Source organism: Cercospora beticola, chromosome 8 (assembly GCF_033473495.1).
Source record: "Cercospora beticola chromosome 8, complete sequence".
NCBI lineage: Eukaryota > Fungi > Ascomycota > Dothideomycetes > Mycosphaerellales > Mycosphaerellaceae > Cercospora > Cercospora beticola.
Window position 1 is genome coordinate 922,574 of NC_088942.1, and position 22,859 is coordinate 945,432.

Consider the following 22,859-nt stretch of genomic DNA (forward strand, 5'->3'; position numbering starts at 1 on the left):
GATGGCACAACTCCAGGATGAATGTAGAACCGCGCTAGCGGGTGAATCAGGTAAGCATGCGTTCATAGGGCTGAACAGGCCAAGACATGGTATATCGATCGCAACAAGGACAGATCTTGACCATTCGATATTTGAACTTGGAGCTCTACATCTCGATGTACTGTGTTTCCTGACATCGACCTATCTGGTACGTTGTGCGAGTGAGTAGAGGTCTGTAAACAGGGCCAAAAGCAGAAGTCGGCGAGCTTAACGGCTGAACCCTGCATGTGCGCCACTGGAATGTGCAGCCGAATGCAGCAGCTCGTGAACATATGCAATCGCTCGCTCTGCTATGAAACTTACACATTGCCGCCTTTCTGCCCTCCACGCCCGCCTTACACCCTTTCACCACTGCCTCATCCTCGCCGCACCGTCGTCCGCTGCTGCTAACACTGCCGCGACCTAGAGCTTCTTGTCCGGCCCGCCGACTGCTCCCCCGCCATCTCCCGGCAGCTGAGTGAATAAAGAATTGCTGGACACCGACCGCCGCTGAAGTGCAGCGCCCGTCATGGCCTCGCTTGCAGGCAGAGGCCGGGCCAAGATACGTCCGCCGCGAAGAGTGAGTCCCGCCATTAGCAAACAACAGCTCCGCCGCCCTCAGTTGCGACGTCGTCGCCGGCGACCCCACCACCCAAACTTCCCTCGCTTCATTTATATGTGCTTCCGAACAACTGGAAGAAGTCATTGCTAATATGGCTTCGTATCACTCACAGACGCTACACGGCACCGACGTCGACTTCGAAACGACCTGGAAGACGCTCGAGCGCGCATTCACCGAAATCCACGAGAAGAACGCCTCTGCCTTGTCTTTTGAGGAACTGTACAGAAATGCCTACAAAATTGTGCTTAAGAAGAAGGGAGATGAGCTGTACAACAAGGTCGCGCAGTTTGAGGAGAATTGGCTGAGCGATGCGGTGCGACCAAAAATCGTCAACTTGCTTACAGCTCCCCTCCAGCTCACAGATGACCTCGGCCGGTCTCTGGCAACCACGGCGGAGCGTCGAGTGGCAGGAGAGCGCTTCTTGTCTGCACTCAAGTCATCATGGGAGGATCACCAGGTCTGCATGGGAATGCTGACGGATGTGCTCATGTACATGGTGAGTCGAATTTCTACTTGTTCAGTAAGTCGCCGGTTTGACTGATGTGAAGACAAAGGACCGCGTATACTGTACCGACCACCGCCGCCCTTCGATCTACGCCAAATCAATGTCCATTTTCCGAGACCAGATTCTGCGCACTCCTATCCGTTCTGGCGCCGACGATCTCCTACAGTACCTCACAAACCTCATCCTCGACCAGATATCGATGGATCGAGAGGGAGAGCGTATAGACTCGCATTTGATAAAGTCCAACATCTACATGCTAGAGGGATTGTATGAGACGGAGCAGGAGACTGAGGACGGAAAGCTGTACATCCAGTCATTTGAGGCAGACTTCCTAGACAGGAGTGCACGTTTCTACCGCGAAGAAGGCGAGCGTCTGTTGAAGGAATCGGATGCCGGAACATACTGCAAGCATGCGAAGCGGCGCATTGACGAAGAGAGCGATCGCTGCAGATCCACACTTTCAGAGTCCACAGCGCCGAAGATCCAAAAAGTGGTCGAGGATGAGCTGATTCGACACAAGATGAAGGGGCTGATCGAAATGGACTCTGGAGTACGCTACATGGTCGACAACGACAAGTTTAATGAGCTTCATCTGGTATACGACTTGGAAGCGCGCGTGGACCCGAAGAAGCCGGAGCTCACGAAGGCTGTGCAAATGATTGTTGCAGAGATGGGTGCAAAGATCAACGAAGATGCTCTCGCAGCCGCTTCAGCCGCACCCGCACCAGTGCCCACCACAGAAGAGGGCGAAGGAGACAAGTCAAAAGGCAGCAACGTCAAGCAAATCAACCAGCAGACGGTTGCAGCACTGAAGTGGGTGGAAGAGATTCTGGACCTCAAGGACCGCTTCGACAAGATCTGGAGAGTCTCGTTCGGCAGCGATCAGAGCATTTCGACGGCGCTCACTCGTAGTATGAGTGATAACATCAATGCTTTCGCTCGTGCAAGCGAGTACATCTCACTCTTCATCGACGACAACATGAAGAAGGGCATCAAGGACAAGTCTGAGGAAGAAGTGGATCGCATCCTGGAGAAGGCCATCGTGTTGCTGCGGTACCTCCAGGACAAGGACATCTTCGAGACCTACTACAAGAAGCACCTTTGCAAGCGATTATTGCTCAAGAAGAGCCACGACCCGGATGTGGAGACCAGCATGATCAGTCGGATGAAATTGGAACTGGGCAACAGCTTCACTATGAAGCTCGAGGCTATGTTCAAGGACATGCGTATCAGCAAGGATCTGACAGAAAGCTACCGCTTGAAGGCGGCGAGCTACGGCAGCGATCGAGAGCGTGTCGACCTAACCGTCAATGTGCTGACTGCCATGACATGGCCACTGGAAGCTTTCAAGAGCTCTTCAGAGGACGATCCGGAAAACAAGATGCAAATCATCTACCCTCCGGCGTTGGACAGAGTACGACGTGGCTTCGAGGCATTCTATTCGGAGAAGCATTCTGGACGCAAGCTCACTTGGCAGACGAGTATGGGCGACGTCGATGTTCGCGCACGCTTTCCACGCACAGCGCCCAAGATTCACGAGGTCAACTGCTCGACTTACGCTGCACTCATCCTGCTCTTGTTCAACGACATGGGTGACGCCTCGCTCACTCTGGAGGAGATTCAGAGCAAGACCAACATTCCCATGAACGCACTCAAGCGCAACCTGCAGTCGCTGGCCGTGGCACCCAAGACTCGCATGCTGACTAAGGAGCCCATGGGCAGAGAGGTCAACGCTGGCGACAGATTCAGCTTCAACGAGCAGTACAAGCCCACGGCCATCAAGATCAAGGTTGGCGTGGTATCTGCTGGAAACAAGGTCGAAGGCGACAAGGAGCGTAAGGAGACCGAGAAGAAGAACAACGACAGCCGCGGCTATGTCATTGAAGCTGCTGTGGTTCGTATCATGAAGCAGCGGAAGGAACTGGCCCACTCGAATCTCCTCACAGAAGTCTTGACTGTCTGCTCGGCACAGTTCAAGCCGGACGTCAACATGATTAAGAAACGCATCGAGAGCCTGATCGAGCGCGACTACCTGGAGCGCCTTGAAGATGCACCTGTACCATCGTACAAGTACATGGCTTGAGCGTGGCATTTGTTCTACTTCGTTGCATGCATGGCATGGCATAGCTTATGGCGTTTTGGTTGCGCAGCGGGGAAAACTGAGGCACGGCATGATCACGGCATTTGGAGAAGCGTTCGCATCTGGGTCGGCGTAAAACTGGATGAAGCGTATGGGAGACGTGAAGGCAAGGCACAACAGCACTACCACAGCGCGGCGCATGGGAGCGTTTTTCCTGCATGTATTTGAGGCTACCTTCTACGACACGGTAGTAGTGGCCGTGATGGAGCTGCATGGGTGAGCTGAAAAGGATATGAGATGAGAAATGGACAGCGCACGCTGTTTGCACTTTGAGCGGATAGCTAGATACCCACTGCGTACAGGACTCCATTCTCACGAAGTGTTACCCTGTCAAGCTGTCAATCGAATCGAGAGTGCGTCATAGTCTCAAAATACTGACTGACATGTGTCGCTCGTATACGCAAAGTTATTATGCATGCAATATATCGCGCTCGCGATACTGATATCTGCATGAAAAGCACTCTATCGTGCTTCTCTCAAGCATCAATGACGATCTGATCGTGCAGTGCTGATATGTAGCGATTGCTCCCGGCCGGCGATCCTCCGCATACGGTTTGTCAATCATGCGACTGCATGGACCAACGTGCGGCAGCCTTAGGTGGAGGAATGAGGACACAAGCATTGTTCAAAGTCTTGGTTCGCACGTGGAAAAGAAAAGAAAAGGAAGGAGAAAAAGTGGGTAGCAAGGCGCAGCATCCGATTCGATTTTCGTCGTTTCTCGATGTTACCGCGACGTTGTGTGATGTATCTTGCAGGATTTGAAACGATAGAGCATTTTGGGGGTTGCGTCCCTGTTTCGCGGCTGAGGAAAGGGATGAGGTTGTTCTGGAAGACAGTGGTGGCTGTAACCGCCGGTTCTTCTGTCGCGCTCACGGGTGAATCATGTAATGTATGGTCTAATAGCCTTTCAGGCAGGTGGGCGACTTGTCAGCGGACTTTGAGCAATACGAGGTGCCGGACTGCAGCCGGGTGGGAGAGGCGAGGCGAGGGAGAAGGTGACGTCCTCCTTCTCGGGCACCAAGCGTGAGGAGCATTTCCGGAAAGGGAAAGTTCTTCTGGCGTCGAGACTTTCTCGGATGAAACCATGGTGGTGGGTCTGCGCGGTAGCAAACGTGTGCCAGGGGAGCCAATGACACGGCGTGCCCTGTGTGTCTGCTGTCGTCGACGACTCCACCTTTCGAACACTTGCTACCGCGCGCCCACGACAGGAGAGAAGACGCGGTGCCACCGGCGTGTCGGGCTGTCTCAGCCTTCTCGTTCTTCTCCTCCCTCGCCTGGCGATCAGAAGACGGAGGGAAAGGCTTGTTCGTGGGCCGGGCCTTGGGAGATCGGTCGTGCAGAGCCACGCACGCATACACACGAGCTATTCCTACGCCGGCATCGAGAATGGCTGGAGGCTTTCCGCGCTGCGCATCAGATCGTTTGCGTCCAGGCACAGATGGGACCCGATAGGCGTGCCAGGAGAAGGAGGAAGAAGCAGAAGCTACACCTCGTAAGTGGACCAGGTCGGCACCTTCAGCCGCACACAAACTCGTGAGTGTCGTGTGCTGTAGCAGCTCTAGACCAGTTCTTTGGTTCGACGGCTTGCCGGTGCGCCAGCGACTTCACATCGGCGCCCCTGCGATCTCGGGTACAGTAGCGCTTCGTTTTGCTTGCTTGCGTGGACACGACCACTCGGCCGCAGCACATGAAACAGCGCGTTTGGAGCAGAGGTCCACCGCGCAGACGCCGTACCTGCAGCACCATCAACGGCGTGTGGCCAAACACGGGAAGAGATCTGCCTCGCTTGAATGGCCATCCCTGTTTTGCATGTGCTTGCGTTTGCACACGACGACTACTTTTCTTTCGCCATTGCGTCCTCAATTGTTGTTGACCACATCTTCCCTACCCACTCTCTTTTTCTCCCTTCATCTGCTTCGAAAGTTGATCTTTCGCCCCCGCTCTCACATCGACAGTCCCTTCTGACAACAGGCGCCGCTCGACCTTTTGCTGTCACACTCTCTCTTCGAGCTCGACGCTCATCCACACGCTCTTTAGTTCTTCGGAACACCACGATCATTTGACGGCTTCAGCAAAAGCGCTCTGGTAGCAGCTTCACGAAACACGACAAAGTCCATAACAAGTCACTTCATCGATCACGAGATCCCGAACTCGATTCACCATGTCGGCCATCAAGTTCTTCACCTTGGCTTTGGCCTCGAGCACTGTCGCCTCGTTCCACGCAGGCGGTCACGGCCACCGTCACGCTGCTCGCCAGCAGCCTCCGGCCTATGCTCCTCCTGCTTACGGTACTGGCGCTGGTGCCGCGCACCCAACTGGCACCGGCTCTCCTTACCCTTACCCCATTGCTAACGGCACGGGCGTCTGGGGATCGACCGGCATCTCCAAGCCAAGCGCCCCAGCTGGATATGGCTCCTCTTCTGCGGCCGAACCTCAGCCCAACACCGACTACAGCACGCTCTGGTCGACTCACTACAAGACCGTGACTGTCGAAAACCAGCAAGCTCCATCGAGCGCTCCAGCTCCATCTGGCAATGAGGTCTCTCCAGCTGGCTACGGCTCTGGCTCTGGCTCCGGTGGTTCTCCATCTGGCGGTGCTGGCGGAGAGGACGACGAGCAGTGCAAGCCTGTGACAGTCACCCACACCGAAAAGGTCACCATGACCTTGACCGAGGGCCAGACCGCCCCGTCGAGCACCAATGCCTCTCCTGCCGAGACCAGCTCGGCTGCTGCACCACCGGCTTATTCTGCTCCATCATCTAGCTCTGAGGCTTCGCCGGCCCAGTCGAGCGCTCCATCTGCTCCTCCGGCCTACTCGGCCCCAGCACCCTCTACCAACGAAGCATCGCCAGCGCAGTCGAGTGCGCCATCTGCTCCAGTCTATCCTGTCGCCTCCTCGTCCAGCGAGGCCTCGCCAGCGCAGTCGAGTGCTCCATCTGCTCCTCCAGCTTACTCTGCCCCAGCATCGTCTTCCAGCGAGGCATCGCCAGCGACCACATCAGCGGCTCCTGCGCTCTCTGCTTACGGTGATGTTAAGCAGGTTGCCCCAAAGTCCAGCGCCGCTTCGTCCGCATCTTCACCATCAAGCACCGGCAGCTCTGGCTCCGGCTCCGGCTCCGGCAAGCGTGGTCTTGCTTACAACGATGCCAGCCTCACCAAGTGCTTTGAGGGCTCCCGCGAGATTACTTGGGCATACAACTGGGGCTCTTCTTCGGACGGCTTGAGCAGCGACTTCATGTTCGTTCCAACTCTCTGGGGCGATGGAACTGAGTTCACCAGCAAGTGGAGCAAGAATGCCCAGGCTGCCATCGACTCTGGCTCGTCCCACCTTTTCTCCTTCAACGAGCCTGATCACGACGCACAAGCCAACATGGCCTGCGGCACCGCTGCTGCTGCTTACAAGCAGTACATGAACCCATTCAAGGGCAAGGCTCAGCTCTGCGCTCCATCTGTCACCAACGGTGGTGGTCAAATGGGTCTCACCTGGCTCAAGGACTTCTTGTCTCAATGCACCGACTGCCAGATCGACTGCCTCAACATTCACTGGTATGACAGCGCTTCCAACGTCGAGTACTTCAAGAAGCACATTCAAGATGCTGCCGCTCTTGCTCCTGGCAAGCCAATCTATGTTTCCGAATTTGGTGCTACTGGCTCCGATGAGGAGATCAGCCAGTTCCTTCAGGAGGTCATGCCATGGATGGACAGCAACAGCGATGTCGCTGGCTATGCTTACTTCATGACAGCTTCAGGTCAGCTCGTCACTGGAACTGAGCCTTCCACATACGGCAAGACTTACATGAGCTACACTGGTTAAAGTGCGGTGAATGCTGAAATCATCTGTGCATAGGCTTATAGCTAAAGACACCCTTTTCGTTTTGACATGGAGTGACGAACAGTACCAAGGGGACTACTCTGATTCTTGTTTATTCTACTTTTCTCTTTGGGGACGAAAGTTTGCGGTTTGGTGGAATTGGCATAGCAGCTCTTGGGAATTGTGCACCAGAGCTTGGATCAAAAATCGTTGGCATCGGCATGGCGCTGGGAGGAAATTGCGGGTACATAGATCAAAACAGATACGATACGAAGCTACGAGATGAGCTTTGCTTGAAATGAGATACGAGATTCAGCACATAAAATGGTGTCTTTCGCTTGCTTCTCGTTTGGATTCGATCGTGCGTAGCATTATTTTGGTGACAGTTGAACTAATGCCGTATCCGTACGAGGCCACGTAGGTCTGTACGACGTGTGGACAAGAGTGAGGGCTTCCTTGCGGCGATCCTTCTCTACAGCTGTTGCTGCAGGCTGAGCTGGGCAGTGCAGCTTTCCCGCGGAGCACTTGGGAGGCTGGGATCTTGGTGCCTGGCATGAAGTTGCTCTCCAACTTGACACCTCATCTTTTGACCAGCTCTGTTGTTTCGATCTGTCGCCTCCTCAGCCTGTCTTGAACAGAAGGACAAAGGAGGGCGGTGCCACACCAGAGCGGCAACGACGCGACCGCACGACCCCTTCTCTCTGGAGCTAGCGCCAAGGATTACGACAGCAGGCCCCGCAACTTCGGAGACGGTGGACATTGCACCAACAAACGCTCTCCTCCCGCAGATCGTCACGGCATTCGAGAGCGCGGACGACGGGGCCTTCAGAACGAATGCACAATGCGGCTCGATGAGCTGCCAGCGACGCTGCTGGTCCTGCTGTCAGCACCCATAGCTCACGCCTTCTATTTACCAGGTAAACGTGGTCGCTTTGCGCCGTATTGGGAACCACGAGCTCACCAACCACAACTACAGGCATAACACCGACCAACTACAAACATGGCGACCAAGTCCCACTCACCGTAAACCACCTCTCGCCCTCCCAATCGCAACGCGACAACTCCGTCAAATCGGCCTTCTCCTACGACTACTACCACCCCAACTTCCACTTCTGCCAGCCAAAAGATGGACCACAACATATCTCCGAATCGCTGGGAAGCATCCTCTTTGGCGACAGGATCCTCACTTCGCCTTTCAAACTGCGCATGGAAGTAGAAGAGACGTGTCAAGCCGTCTGCGACGAAGTCGAATTCGACCACCAAGATGCCAAATTCGTGAATCGCAGAATTCAGCAAGATTATATCGTGAACTGGCTGATCGACGGCTTACCGGCTGCGCAAGCATACCGAGATCCCAATACGGATTCGGAATTCTATCAGCCGGGTTTTGTGCTGGGAGATGTGGTAGAAGGGAAACCGCAGTTGAATAATCATTATGATATCTATATCGATTATCATGCTGTAAGAAAGAACGAATACAGAGTTGTGGGGATTCTAGTTGAACCTTCTTCGCGGAAGGGATCGAGGAGGATTGGCAAGGGAGAGGATATGAAAGCAGATTGCGATCCGAGTAAAGGAGCGGTTGTGCTTTCGGATAAGGAAGGCGCGAAGACGAAGGTTACCTGGACGTACAGCGTGCATTGGAGGGCTTCGACGACTTCGTTTGCGACGCGATGGGACAAGTATTTGCATGTTTTTGATCCGAAGATCCATTGGTTTTCGTTGATCAATAGTGCGGTTATTGTCTTCTTTTTGACTGGCATGGTCAGCACTATTCTCGCCAGGACGTTGAAGAAGGATATTCAGCGGTACAACAGACTGGATCAGATCAATCTGGACGATCTGAACGATAATGGTGTGGATGATGGGGATATGCACGACGATAGTGGCTGGAAATTGGTCCATGGAGATGTGTTTCGCCCGCCGAAGCACGCGCTTGCGTTGTCTGTTCTGGTTGGAAATGGAGCGCAGCTGTTCATGATGGCTGGCTTTACGATCGTGTTCGCGGTCGTTGGATTCCTCTCGCCGAGCAACCGCGGTAGTCTTGCGACCATGATGATCCTGCTCTACACAATCTTTGGCTGCGTGGGAGGCTATGCTGGCGCAAGAGTCTACAAGTCCTTTGGCGGCGACAAGTGGAAGCAGCTGTTCGTGCTCATACCTTCGGCTGTTCCGATCGTGGTGTTCGGCATCTTCTTCCTGCTCAACCTCTTCGTCTGGGCAAGGCAATCCTCTGGAGCGGTGCCATTCACAACCATGCTCGTTATTGTCGGCATCTGGTTTGTGATCTCTGTCCCACTGTCGGTAGTGGGCTCGTGGTTCGGATTCCGTCAACCTATGGCCGACGCACCTGTCCGCACGAACCAGATCCCGCGACAAATCCCACCCAGCAAAGGATACATGAGACTGGTGCCGAGCATGTTCCTGGTCGGAGTACTTCCTTTCGGCGCCATCTTCGTCGAATTGTACTTCATCATGAACTCGCTCTGGAGCAATCGGGTCTACTACATGTTCGGATTCCTTTTCCTGAGCTTCGGATTACTGATTGTGACATCTTCCGCTGTCACAATCCTCATGATATATTTCTTGCTCTGTGCGGAAAACTATCACTGGCAATGGAGGGCTTTTGCTAGCAGTGGAGCTAGCGCGGGATACGTCTTTGCGTACAGCTTGCTGTATTGGGCGAGAATGTTGAGCTTCAGCAGTTTTACGGGGAGTCTGCTGTATCTGGGCTACTCGTTTGTGCTGAGCTTTCTGTGGTTTTTGCTGAGTGGTAAGTTCTTGGATGTTTTTACGACTTTGACTGTGACGCTTATGCTGACTTTCACCTTTCTGCAGGCTCCATCGGCTTCTTTGCATGCTGGGTGTTTGTGCATCGCATCTACGCGTCACTCAAGATCGATTAAGCAGTACCTCTACAGAATGCAGTTGTAGATGTATGACTGTAGAATCAACATGTATCACAAGTCCACAAAGAGGTGTTCTCCATGGCGTACGTATTTCATTTTATGGCGTGACGTGAGGAAACTCAGATATACTTTCTACGATCGCCAGATTGCGGCTGATGGACGTATTGCGGCTCAAAGGAGCCGCTAGAGCTACGATCAGCTGCGATGTGGAAGACAGAGAGCTGGGTACGGCGTGGTCACGTGCAGTTTGCCGAGAAAGACGCAATTCCTGGAGCGCGAGGCGGACGAGAGGGGCATTTCCAGTGCTTCGTGCTTGCGTGCCCCACTGACATCACCAATGCGCCATCGACCATAAACAATCCATCTCGCACTTCGATGACAACTTGATACTGCTTTTCAACACTTGCGACGAAGAACTTTGGTAAGTCGTTCTCTTCTTTCGTCTTCAGAAAACGTCGACGGCGAGCAGTGCTATCGGCATTACGAGTTCTGTGCACTTCGGCAGAAACATGTCGCTTCGGGTTGTCAGAACCATTCGGACGACTTCCTCACTGCCACTGCGACCTTCAGTTGTTCTTCGCTCGAAACAGTCTTTTGGACTAACGACGCACCTTCCTAGAACTCATCAGAAACACTTCCACCAAATACCTCCCATCATGTCGTTCAGCAACACCAACACGGGCTCCCAGGATGCCGATCCATACACTTCCAAGAACCAGCAGGAGCCTTCGCTGCAAGAGAAGGTGGAGGATTTGAAGACGTTCATTGATAAGAACAAGTTCTGCTTGCTCACTACCAAGAACACCGAGGGACTCCTCGTGAGCAGGGCTATGGCTCTCGCTGCTAAGGTGCGTTCAGTTTCTCTCGTCCAATTCGCTGCACCACGAACAGCAGAAACTGACCCACACAAACAGGAAGGCAACGGCATCGACCTCATCTTCCACACCAACACCGAATCCGGCAAAACCGACGACCTCGACGCCAACGCTCAAATCAACGTCGGATTCCTCAACAACTCGGGCGAATGGGCCTCCTTCTCCGGCCCCGCAACCGTCGAAACCGACCGCGCCAAAGTCCGAGAGTACTACTCCCCCGCCCTCAAGGCTTGGCTCGGAGACCTCGGTGATGGAAAACATGATGGTGGACCGGAAGATCCGAGAATCGGGTTGATTAAGATTAAGACGAGTACGGTGACTTATGCGACGAGTGCGAAGAATTTTGTGACGAGCACGATTGAGGTTGTGAAGGGTGCTGTTACGGGGGAGACGCCGAGTGTTAATAAGTTGAGGCATTTGAGTGAGCAGGAGGTGCAGCAGTGTGAGTATTTGTCCTTGTGCTTTGGTTGTGTGACGACCTGCTAATGATTGTGATAGGGCGCTCTTCTTCTTAAGTGCGTAATGCATTACCGGAAAACAGTTCTACAGAGGGATGGTATGAGGCTCGGCAATGCTACCAGTTGTAGCTGTGGCTTAGAGATACTGGGAAGATAGAATGACGAATGGAATGAGACCATGGCATTCAGTTGCTTCTTTCTTCGGAAGTTCCATCTGCGCGGAGTGTGTGTGTTGTATGAGACTCCTTTACCAAGATTGTTACAATGGTATTTAAGACTGTCGTGAGGTCGTGGGAGCTCATGGGTGATGGAGCAGGGCTCCCTGGCTAGCTGCTGAGTCTAGAGGCTGGTGCTTGCCAGTTCGGACACATGCCAGGGAGACGAACAGCGTGATCAATTGAGCTCGTTACTTAGGGATGTGGGTATACCGTAACCGTATATTTAAGATTCGGGCGGTATATACAGTATACTGAATTTTATATACCAATGTATATACCTCCCTTAGTAAGCGCCGAGAAGACCGCATATCGTCTATCGTCTAACTACGCTCTACGCAAAGCAAGATACCGTAGAAGGGCAGAAGATAGCGTAGAAATCCTGAGACAAGCTTGAAATATAACGCGACAAGGCACTCTCGAGCTCGTTTCGTCGTGTCCTCGTCGATAGCAGCTTGCTGCCGCTGCGTTAATTGCGTACATATCGTATATATACAAGGGCGACCTCCGAGATGGAGCGTATATACGGTATATATACTGTATATACTACATATTCCGAGCTGCCACTAACATCCCTATCGTTACTGTAGTCCACAGTCCTTCCTGCGAGGAAAAGGAACGACACTGCATATCGTCGTGTGCTTTGAACAGGACGACACGCTTTGCTGCTGAGTATCAACTGGACGTCAAACATTGATGGCCGATTTGATCAAGCTCGTTGCACAAATGGCGGGGCCATGTCTTGGCGCTCTTTAGGCAGCGGACGCGTTCACGCGTTTACGCGACTTACTGACTCCGCCGTGTTTGCCATCTCGACTGCATCTTTCTTGCACGCTGTCACCACCTCCCTTGCACGCTCACATAACAGCAATCGACAACATGGGCGACGTTTTCACGGCCATCTCGCATGGCGCGCTCAAACGCATCACCGACGGCGAAATTGTCGAGAACCCTGTCCTGCAGTGCGTTCAGATCAAACCCATGGCGCAAGGCGCCGGTGGGCAGGACAGATGGAGAGTTGTGTTCAACGACACGATCAACTTCATCCAGGGCATGATGTCTATGCAGTCCAACCACCTCATCACCGAAGGCACACTCAAGAAGGGAATGGTCTGCAGACTGAAGCAGTTCCAGGCGAACTTTGTCAAGGATAAGCACATCTTGATCATTATTGATCTTGATGTATTGGAAGAGTATGGTGAGCCCGACAAGCTGGGACAACCTGTGGCGATTGAGCCCAAGGCGCAGCAAGAGGACGTCAAGCCACAGCCTGGAAACATTGCGGGCAACAACTTCTACGGCCAGCAGAAGCCTCAACAGCAACCACAGCAGCAACAGCAGCAGCGCTCATTGCCTTCACGAACCAATGGCGCCTCGAACAACGGTCCTCACGGCAACATCACACCCATCGAAGCGATTTCGCCATACACGCACAAGTGGACGATCAAGGCACGTGTCACGCACAAGGGAGATATCAAGACGTGGCACAATAAGAATGGAGAAGGCAAGCTTTTCAGTGCCAATTTCTTGGATGAGTCTGGCGAGATTCGAGCTACGATGTTCAACGATGCAGTGGACCAATGGCACGACGTGTTGCAAGAAGGCAATGTCTACTACATCTCTAGCCCTTGCCGAGTGCAGCTGGCAAAGAAGCAGTTCTCGAATCTCCCCAATGACTACGAGCTGGCATTTGAGCGCGACACGCTCGTTGAGAAGGCCGAGGGAGACGACGGAGTGCCGCAAGTGCGTTATAACTTTACCACCATCGAGGCACTCCAAAGCGTTGAGAAAGACTCCACAATCGATGTGATTGGTGTCTTGTCAGAAGTTGGCGAGGTCAACGAGATAGTGTCTAAGACCACATCGAAGCCTTACAGCAAGCGCGAGCTGACACTGGTCGACGACACTGGCTACAACGTTCGACTCACCATCTGGGGCAAGACTGCAGAATCATTCGAAGCACAACCAGAGTCCGTCGTCGCATTCAAAGGCGTCAAGGTGAGCGACTTTGGAGGCAGATCGCTGTCGCTCCTGTCCAGTGGCAGCATGAATGTCAATCCAGACATCGACGAAGCCTTCAAGTTGAAGGGATGGTACAGCGCCAGTGGCCACAATGAGACCTTTGCCTCTCACGCCAACACCATGTCTACAGTGGGTGCCACTGGTGGTGCCAAGAACGACACAAAGACCATCGCACAAGTTCGCGATGAGAACCTGGGTATGACTGATGATACTGACTGGTTCAGCATCAAAGCTACCATCATCTACATCAAGCAAGACAGCTTCGCATATCCAGCTTGTCAGACTACAGACCCACAGCCTTGCAACAAGAAGGTCATAGAGGTTGAAGAAGGCAATTGGCGCTGTGAGAAGTGCGACAAGAGCTGGCCTGCGCCGAAGTACAGATACATCATGTCGGTGAATGTCAGCGATCACACTGGCCAGATCTGGTTGAGCTGTTTCGATGAAGTTGGCCAACAGGTTCTGGGCATGCCAGCTAATGACCTCATGGCGATGAAGGAAGAAGGAGATGACAAGCGTGTTAGCGACGCCTTTGCAGACGCAAACTGCAAGTCTTTCATCTTCCGTTGCAAGGCCAAGATGGATACCTTCCAGGATCAGCAGAGGTATCGTTCTCTTTCCCTTGGCACTCCCATAGTCTGTGGCTAACTCGTTCGATCAGAGTCCGATACCAGGTCCAATACGCACGAACGATCGACTATGCTCAGGAAGCGAAGAAGTTGGCAGACATCATCAAGCAGTACAACATTGCATCGGACAGCTTGTTTGTGTAGGTTGTAGAGCGAGAAGTACGTGTTGGCGTTTCGCAAGAGCAGATGGTTGTAAACGAGAACGAAACTTGCATGATCCTGTAGGCCAAGCGATTGCATGGCATGTAGCTGTGCGGCGTGCATACAGACAGCGCTAACGATGGACAAACTTTCTTTCAGCTGGGCGCATAGCATACATACCTCACCTCACTTCACCTTCCACATGATGCTTCGCTCATACTGCTGACTTGCTATAGTCTCAAATATTATCTTCGGACGAGAGAACAAATTGCGGATGTGACTTTCGACAATACAGCAACCCATCGAAACCATTGTGATGAAGATCACCTGAGCAAGCCACAAGAATTCAAACAGGCAGCAACTGTCCCACTGCTATGGGCGGTTGCATCGATTTTGTATACGTTCAGGTCGGGTTTTTTCGCCTGTCTTTCCTGCATCTGTTGCCGCATTGTGAAATTCGAGCCCGTTAGCGGCGATTCACTCTACAGTCTTAATCCTAAGCTCAAACTCAAGCGCTGGCGCAAATCACAGACGGAGAGTCAAGCGAGCAGGAACTAAGCTGGACAGAAGGCTTTTATCTTCCCTCAAGGATATGGGCAAACGTGCCAACGACTTTTGGGAGTGCGCCGCTTTGATTTCCTGTGTGCCATTTATCTGCTGCGGCTGTGTCGAATTCGATGGCCTTGACAAACAGGCTTACAGTCTCAATCCTAGGCTTAAGTGGAAGCGCGAGCGGAACCGTAAGCCAAAGACGGGTACGAAGGCGGGTGCGACGAAGGCGGGTGTGAAGTAGCTGTCGAATTCCAGGACGATTCGGCACATATTTGAGTCCCAGGAGCTCAGGAACGAGTTCAGTGAACCACAACAGTTGCTGAGCAGACGACGATTCCCTACCGGCATGCACAGACGTGCTGAAGGAATTCTCGAAGAAGTTGTCCTGCACACCTGTCTTCCATTTATCTGCTTCCGCTGTATCGATTGAAACTTTCTCTGCAGGTAGACTTACAGTCTGGATCCCAAGCTCAAGTTTAAGCGCAAGCGCAAGTCGAAGAAAAGGAAAGAAGCAGACAAGCAGGAAACACGAATTGGTCTCGAGGACGAAATAGCACCTGTCCCGCTCCACAGTGCGTGAGAGCAATTCAGCAGTCCAGTTGTGCAACCTGCTCGAGTTCACAGCGTTCAAGAGCAAATCGGAAGTCAAGGAAGTCATGCGCGAACGACTTCGCGACGCTGGGCGCGAAGCCGGCAGGGCTATCTGCAGTTTGGCGGGTCTGGTCCTTTACATCTGCTGCTGTTGCCGTTCGGAATTCGCGAACCTGGGACGTCGTAGCTGTGTGGTAAAACTCAAGGATTATCCAGATGTTCCGGAACCTCCTCTGCGTCCGCTCCCAGCAACACGCCCTGGTACACCTAGCTCGAATCCGAATTTGCAAACGCAGTGTTTACTCCTTACGCGCCTGCCGGTCGAGATTCGGCTGTTGATATGGGAAATTGTTCTGGGTCCGAGGTTCGAGGATGATTGTCTCCATTTGGATATTCGAGATGGGATTTTGTGGTATCGACAGTGTTGGGAGACAAAGCCGGAAAGGTTGAAGGATGAAGCGAAATCTTGGTATCATGTCTGTTGGAGTAGTGCGCTGTGGTACCGCTACGAGGGGAGAAAGGACGATGGGTTTATGGAGGAGGAGCCGAGGACCGGTCGGGGTTTTCTAACTATTTTGTTGAGTTGCAAGACGATGTGAGTTCTGTTCAAATTGTACCAGCAGGAAGGAAGCAGGCTTGATACTGACCGAAAGCAGATATGCGGAGGCAATTGGCATCCTCTATCAGTCCAACAGATTCGACTTTCGGCGAGCAGCAAGTCTCGCTCGCCTGCCGCATATCATGCTCCCGCATCGCTTCCAGCAATTGAGAAATTTGAGCTTGCATGTATCGATGAAAGGAGGTATGATCCGGCTTCGACGGCTTACTGCGGAGCAGCAGTCGTTTTCTCTGGTTCCTACCTATCGGTCTTTCGACGAGAATCAATCAGCATTCTGGCTGGAGGCGTGCGATGTGCTGGCTTCGCTCAAGCAGCTTCAGAGGCTGCGGATTACAATCTTCACCAATTCCACTTTTCTACCCATGGTCGACGAGGAGTCTGTTGTCGCTGTGTTGGAGCCTTTGAGGGATGTTCATGCGTCGGTATTCACGGTTCTATGGGTTGAGGCTCTTGAGGAGGGAGCGATGGAGAAACTTCAAGGCTTTCCATTTCCTGTGGCTCACAGGACGACGGAGAGTATGTTCGAAGGAGATACCTGGTAACTGCTGTAGAAACTGGCGGTGGCACAGCTGGACCGGGTTAAAGTTTTCCCGACCCCGCCCATTCTTTCCAACTGTAACTTAAACTTCGCTCCACTGAAGAGTCTCTGATGCTGTATACATTCCTTCAATGTCTTTGCCATGCGGGCAGGCTACGAAGTGTATTTGAACGGGCACAGGTCCTGTTCCTAGCGAGGAAGTGGCAGTGTGCATGCGCCTTAGCGCCAACACTGGGCGGCGTCAAGGATCATGGCATGATAGGTTATTGGTCGGCACAGCAAGTGGCACAGCGAGCCCTATATCCTGAGACGCCTGCCTTCTCATGAACATTGTCGCCAACTCACTGACAATGAAGAACAAGAATGGCCTATCTTCACTCTTAAGCCATCTGGGCATCAGAAAGAGACCACACATATATGGGCGACCGATTCACATTCCCCTGGATTTGCCCGAACCAGCATTGCGATCACTTCCCTCGCCACGACCAGCGAGTCCTAGTCTCGAGGCGGATGGCCAGCAACAATCTCTATTCATCTCTCGTATTCCAGTGGAGATACGGCTCATCATATGGGAATACGCCCTCAGCCTAGCCGATCCGACCACAGTTCTGCATCTGGATGTACGGGATGGAACACTTCGTTACTGTCCGTGCTTCGAACGGGACCCGGAGAAGCTGTGTTTTCGTCACATTTGCTGGAGCAGCAGGACTTGGCACCAGAGAAAGGGCGAAGCGGATGAGCATTTTAATCCCGCTGAACTCTGGGGCGCGAGGCGTCTACTCGGCCCGTTGCTGAGTTGTAAGCTCGTGTGAGTACAGGAAACGCGAACTCGAAGTGCAGAGTATGGCCTAATCAGACGCAGCTACTGTGAGGCAGTCGGCGCACTTTATAGCTGCAATACCTTTGACTTTCGTCGATCCGCAAGTGTTATTCGACTCCCTCATATCATACTTCCACATCGACTACAACAAATCCGACACATAAAAATTGGAACAGCATTTGCATCGCCACTGTGGATTGATTCTTCCCAGATACCAGGGCCACCACTGTCTAGCTACCGCTACCGGACGCCCGACTCTACAACTGACTGGCTGGAAGCCTGTCGCATACTTGCTTCCTTAGAGCATCTAACTAGTCTGGAAGTCACCATCGCTATCTGGCCACCGGATCGCAGACAGGGCAGCCCTGTTCGCGACGAAGAGGTAATTGCGCTGGTCAGGCCGTTGATGGAAGTTCGTGCTGTACATTTCTTGGTCGTGCTGACTACTAGCATCACAGTTGGCATTAGCAGCGAGTTCACAGATGCGCCGTTCAAAGTGTTACAACGGGAGAGGCGTGGCATTGGTTTTAGTCTACCAGCCTGGGACAGCTAATGTACTCTGATCTCGCTGAGCAGAGAGCGTTATCAGTGGAAGCAAAGCAACATTTGTCTCAAATAATCAACTATCAAAACTCCGATAGATCCCTCTTCTGGTGCTTTCTCGGTAAACAGAATCATGGTACATCATTCAATCTGCGCTCGTTGAAAGATGCTCATATGCATCAACGCCGTCTTTGATCATGCCATTTGATTCTTCCCAGCCACCCGTCCTCATGGTCTCCGATTTGTCAAGCCTCCGTTCTCCAACACGTACAGCGGGGTCTGCTCGCGGAGCAGTTTGACAGCTGCCAATGTCAGTCTAGTCTCCACATACGCAAGTTTTGATCAATTACTGACCGAGTCCGAATAAGGCTAATGAGTCAGCGTTGTCTAGAGCAGTCCTGGGAAGTTTGTCATCTTCTGGATGCATTCCACCATTCTTGGCAAGCGCCAGACAATTCTTCCATCCGTAGCTTTTCTCAGAACCCAAGAGACCAGCCACTTTCACCTATTCGCAGTCAGCCATTGCCTCTGCATGCGGTAGCGTAGTGTTGAATGTCCTCACATCTAGACTTCGGCCACCGACCAGAGTGTGCGTCAGCTCGTGCAAGATTGTCTGGTCGAGTAGTCTCATTTTGTCGATACCGTCCTCACGTCCAAGAGCCCGTAGCGTGGCTTGCAATGTACGCTTGGTCCAGGCCTTTGCTATACCTCCTTGCATGTCGGCATATTTCTGATCACCGATAAGTTATCATCTTTGAGACGCTTGAGAGCAAACACACCTTGTACTTCCTTTGGCGCGCCCACTGAAACAACCATGGACAGATCGTAATTTGTGAGGGATGATTTTCAAACACAGCCCTCCCTGGAACCATGGTGTATGCCATAGTTGTGAAGTCCTTGGCCGTGCATTCTTTGCCGCCTATTGGGATCACCTGCGAGACTGTGGGACACACATGAGCCATAATACCAAGCCAAGTATATGGAATTCATACCAGTATCCACCCACTGCGATGTAATCAGTCACCATTCAATTTTAGATGCATCTAGAGACTTACCGTCCCATCTGCACGTTTCTGAAATCGATCCTGAGAACTGAGTAAGTACTGCACCTTCTCATCGAGGGGTGATCATACCTCGTTACAGTAAATCATCTGGTCATGGTGAGCTTTTTGCATAAGTAACACAAATATTAGTCAACAATGCTGGCGCTTACCACATTTTGCAATGGCGAAGTATCAGTCGGATGTGGTCGAGCTTCGTCCTCAGCTGCTGCTAGTAAGATGTTGTCATATATGTCCCGCAGACGTCTCACGTCCATGGTGGTAGGGTCTTCATCTTTCTTTGCGAAGAGGAGTCCAAGCAGGCGGTTAACGTCCGGATCGCGTGGCGAGGCTTGGAGTTCTTGTAATGCCAGACGAGCCATGTCAAATGCCTGATTCGCAGCCTGCCTTACGAGGAGTTTGGTCGGCAGAGCGCAGGAATCATGAATTTCATAGGCTCTCGTGCCAGAGAAAAGAAACAAACACAAGAAAGATACTGCACGAATGAAGGAGTGCATTTTTGCTTGCTGAGAAGTTTTGAGGTAGGAAATGTGTCGTTCTGAAGAGCAGAATCGTGACCTTTCTAATCATCTTCAACATGGTAGTTTTCGACATGCAGCAGTAGTACGAGTGTCTGCGCCTCTTCGTGATAAGTGCGGCGTGCATTGGATGTTTCATGACTGCATGCTGTTGGCATGCCATCTCTAGGAAGGCCATGAATGGCTCGGGATTTGTTGTCTAGCCAGATCACTGGTCACAATGCACTCGAGCATCCAAAAAGAGATGCGGCACATATGTTTTCGAGGTGTTGGAGGCATTGCTGCAGTAAGTCTCGAAATAGTAGGTTGATGAAGAAGCTGCGGTTAATCATTCGACCACGAGGCAAGTTGTTCGCTTGCCAAGAACAAGAGACTGGCACGTGACACTGTGCCTCTTCCTCTCCTTACTCTCTGCACTTCTAACACCAACACTTCTACAACACGTTTTCTACTGCTAAGCGCCATCAAACTGTACCTCAACATAACATCTGTCATTACGCCGCAAGCTTGCCTACGCGCTGTCAGTATGGCTGAGTTCGTTTTGCAGCTGTGCTGCAGGCCTACGGCGAGAAGACGCAGAGTATTTTTGGCCAAAGCGATAGAGCGGCATCGTTGTACTCAAGAGAGCAGTAGCGATTAACTTGAAGATATATAACACTATGAGTGGGGGCGGTTTCCAGCACGATCAAAAGGTCTGAAATCTTTCGAAAAATCATGCGTGTTTCATTGCCAACCAGTCTGATCGCCTTGTCTGGGCTTGTTGCTGCCGCTGGACCCACGATCACACTTGGACCAGCATCAGAGTACCAGAAAGCTCCCGTATGTTTTCGTCACGAAGCATCGAGTTCCGACTGACATTTCTAGGCTGTCACTGCTAGCCCGAGCGGCAATGATCTGATCATCACCCCAGCTGATATCGCTCAAGGCATTCCCAAGGAAGGACTTGATGTATTTCTGGGACCCGACATGCAGAGCGACCTCTCCAAAGATGCCAGTGACATATGCAAGCAAGGCATTGCACAGGACTGCACGAATGCGATCTCTGGTGTCCTCAACAAAGACTACGGCTTGACTTTACAGGCTCGGCAAATCACAGTCTTGTTCACCGGAGTCCAAATCTTCGGACTCGTCATCGCTGCGATAGTGGCCAACAGGCTGGCAAATGAAGCACACCCAAAGCTCGTCAGCCATGTTCACATACCATCCAGCCTTGGGTCACAGCTTGCTTCGTTGACTGCTGGCGAGGTAGCTTTCGCGACTGCCACAAACGAACCAGCTGTCACCATCAAGACAAGCCCGACTCCGACTCTGGAGTCATCTCCCGCATCTATTACGACTCTTGCTGCCGATGGAGGTGGTCACAGCAAGGGTGATCTAATCGTCCGAATTCCAGAGCAGAAAGCAGACCTACTCAAGCAGCTACTGCGCCAAACTGGCATCGAAGGCAAATGTAATAACGTCCGCCGACGTATCAGTGGAGCTGGTCCTACTGCAAGCAACTACAATCTGATCAATAATGCCGCACTGTGGGCTCTGCCCATGGCAGCTCCTGGCCAGCTGCTCGCTTCACTGGGCTTGCAGGTACAGCAAGTGCCGCAGCTCTTACTGCAACTACGAGGTAATGTTCACAATGGCCTTCGAATAGGATGTGACTGCTGACTTCGATAGATGACGCCGCACGATCGTCCCTGGACTATGTTCAGACCAACGCTGGGCGCCTCACGGAATTCGCCAATGTGAGCGCAGATCAGTTCAAAGCAGTTTCCTTGCTAGTCTGGAAAGCCACTAGTGACATGTGTCTCGGGAGCATCGATCAATTGGCAGAAATAGTATTGGACGATTCGATGTTTCTCGACGATCCCTCTCGCGAAGGTGACGACAACGAGGACAAGAAGTGCCCAAAGGACGTCAAGGACCGGCCAGCATGTGACAGCCAAGATTGTGCGGGAGCAGATGATCGCTGCCAACAAGTACGTAGCTGGTAATCTTGCAAGAGCTACACTGACATTCACTCAGGGCACTTACAAAAGCTGTCTCTGTTTGAAGACAGTCGAGGTCTACGTCAACCCCCTGTCTCGAGACGACTTGGACGCAGGACAGAAGTTCCTCACCGAAGCACTTGACGACGAAGATGAGCCTGCAAAGTTCGACTGTAACAAGGACGAGCGCGTAAGCTTGGAGTACGCTGATTATTTACGGTAAGACCTGTATTACCATGACTCAGGATCCAGACTGATGCCTGCAGACTCTCAGGTGCATTCTGCAAGAACATTGACATGTCCAAAGACGCACCAGATGTGGGCATCAGCCCCAAAGACGCTGGTACAAGAGGCCCATACACGAATTATAAGTTTTCTTTCTCGTGGAAACCAAAGTCTGGAGTCTGTTCTTCCGACTGCGCAGCGATATTCGGAGCGTTCAATACTTCTTCGGTGTGTAGCTACGACAGCCATACCATGGCGAAGTCAGGCTCACAGGAGCTCTCATGTGGGACAGCGTCTTTCGATTTCGGCAATGGTAAGACCAAAGATGGCGCATCTGGGCAAAATCAACCGCCAAAATCCGGGAGCGAAACCAATCTAGAGTGCGGGAAAGAGAGCGATATGGGCAATGCAAATCACTTCGTCGCACCAAGAACTATGGATAGAGCTGCCCGTTTCTTTTGTCAACAACAGATCGACCGGAAGACACGCTTCGAACCCGCCAAGGTGCTACAAGATCAGGGACGCAAAGAACTTCACTACAATCAAAATCTCCACGATCCAGTATATCTCTCAGTCGACTGGCTCGATAATGCATCGTGTCCGGTTACCGATTTCGGGGCGATTGATTTCATGAAGACATGCACAGAACGCTTCGGCGCTCTGATACACAGCTGTAAGGAATGCTCGTTCCCTCCGAACTTCTTGAAACTGACAAATTTTCAGGCGACACGAATAATCCCAAAGGGCTCAACTTCTGGAAGCAGGGTGGCACTCTCACTCGCGACTGCGTCAAATGGACCATCAAACGTGACACTTTCGCGAAAAATCCTCCCAATGATTCGGATCTCTGGCGTCCGAAGGATGCTCCGTGCTCGCAAGACTCCGAATGTTCGAAGGTCTGCAACCAGTACGGGAAACCTGTTTGCAAGAAGGCACCGGAGTTCTCAGATCAGGGGTGGTGCGGTTGTGATACTTCGAATTGCGTTTTAGGGTTCTGTTAAAGACGACGTGGGTCGTGAGACACGATGCGGCCACCAGCCTAGTATTGCATATCCTTCTCAGAAGACA

At 52.3% G+C, this 22,859-nt stretch overlaps 6 protein-coding genes across 6 annotated transcripts; 5 read left to right on the forward strand and 1 right to left on the reverse strand.

The window, feature by feature from the left end:
- Nucleotides 1-547: 547 nt before the first annotated feature.
- On the forward strand, nucleotides 548-3,228 carry RHO25_011692 (uncharacterized protein; the record flags this gene model as incomplete). Its single annotated transcript, XM_023603116.2, has 3 exons — nucleotides 548-598; nucleotides 753-1,136; nucleotides 1,195-3,228. The coding sequence occupies 3 exons, from the start codon at nucleotides 548-550 to the stop codon at nucleotides 3,226-3,228; spliced, it is 2,469 nt and encodes an 822-aa protein (XP_023454725.1).
- Nucleotides 3,229-5,446: 2,218 nt separating this feature from the next.
- RHO25_011693 (uncharacterized protein) lies at nucleotides 5,447-7,099 on the forward strand (the record flags this gene model as incomplete). The annotated part of the gene is made up of 1 exon (XM_023603117.2): nucleotides 5,447-7,099. The coding sequence occupies one exon, from the start codon at nucleotides 5,447-5,449 to the stop codon at nucleotides 7,097-7,099; it is 1,653 nt and encodes a 550-aa protein (XP_023454724.1).
- An 838-nt stretch (nucleotides 7,100-7,937) lies between these two features.
- RHO25_011694 (uncharacterized protein) lies at nucleotides 7,938-10,002 on the forward strand (the record flags this gene model as incomplete). Its single annotated transcript, XM_023603118.2, has 3 exons — nucleotides 7,938-8,013; nucleotides 8,073-9,869; nucleotides 9,935-10,002. The coding sequence occupies 3 exons, from the start codon at nucleotides 7,938-7,940 to the stop codon at nucleotides 10,000-10,002; spliced, it is 1,941 nt and encodes a 646-aa protein (XP_023454719.1).
- A 659-nt stretch (nucleotides 10,003-10,661) lies between these two features.
- Nucleotides 10,662-11,395, forward strand: RHO25_011695 (uncharacterized protein; the record flags this gene model as incomplete). Its single annotated transcript, XM_023603119.2, has 3 exons — nucleotides 10,662-10,853; nucleotides 10,920-11,322; nucleotides 11,379-11,395. 3 exons carry the CDS (start codon nucleotides 10,662-10,664, stop codon nucleotides 11,393-11,395), a joined length of 612 nt encoding a protein of 203 aa, XP_023454718.1.
- A 6,841-nt stretch (nucleotides 11,396-18,236) lies between these two features.
- Nucleotides 18,237-19,566, reverse strand: RHO25_011696 (uncharacterized protein; the record flags this gene model as incomplete). Its single annotated transcript, XM_023603121.1, has 8 exons — nucleotides 18,237-18,310; nucleotides 18,363-18,513; nucleotides 18,571-18,738; nucleotides 18,788-18,870; nucleotides 18,941-19,013; nucleotides 19,064-19,093; nucleotides 19,142-19,159; nucleotides 19,222-19,566. The coding sequence occupies 8 exons, from the start codon at nucleotides 19,564-19,566 to the stop codon at nucleotides 18,237-18,239; spliced, it is 942 nt and encodes a 313-aa protein (XP_023454720.1).
- A 735-nt stretch (nucleotides 19,567-20,301) lies between these two features.
- RHO25_011697 (uncharacterized protein) lies at nucleotides 20,302-22,792 on the forward strand (the record flags this gene model as incomplete). The annotated part of the gene is made up of 6 exons (XM_023603122.2): nucleotides 20,302-20,406; nucleotides 20,452-21,205; nucleotides 21,256-21,557; nucleotides 21,604-21,785; nucleotides 21,833-22,464; nucleotides 22,515-22,792. 6 exons carry the CDS (start codon nucleotides 20,302-20,304, stop codon nucleotides 22,790-22,792), a joined length of 2,253 nt encoding a protein of 750 aa, XP_023454717.1.
- Nucleotides 22,793-22,859: the final 67 nt, after the last annotated feature.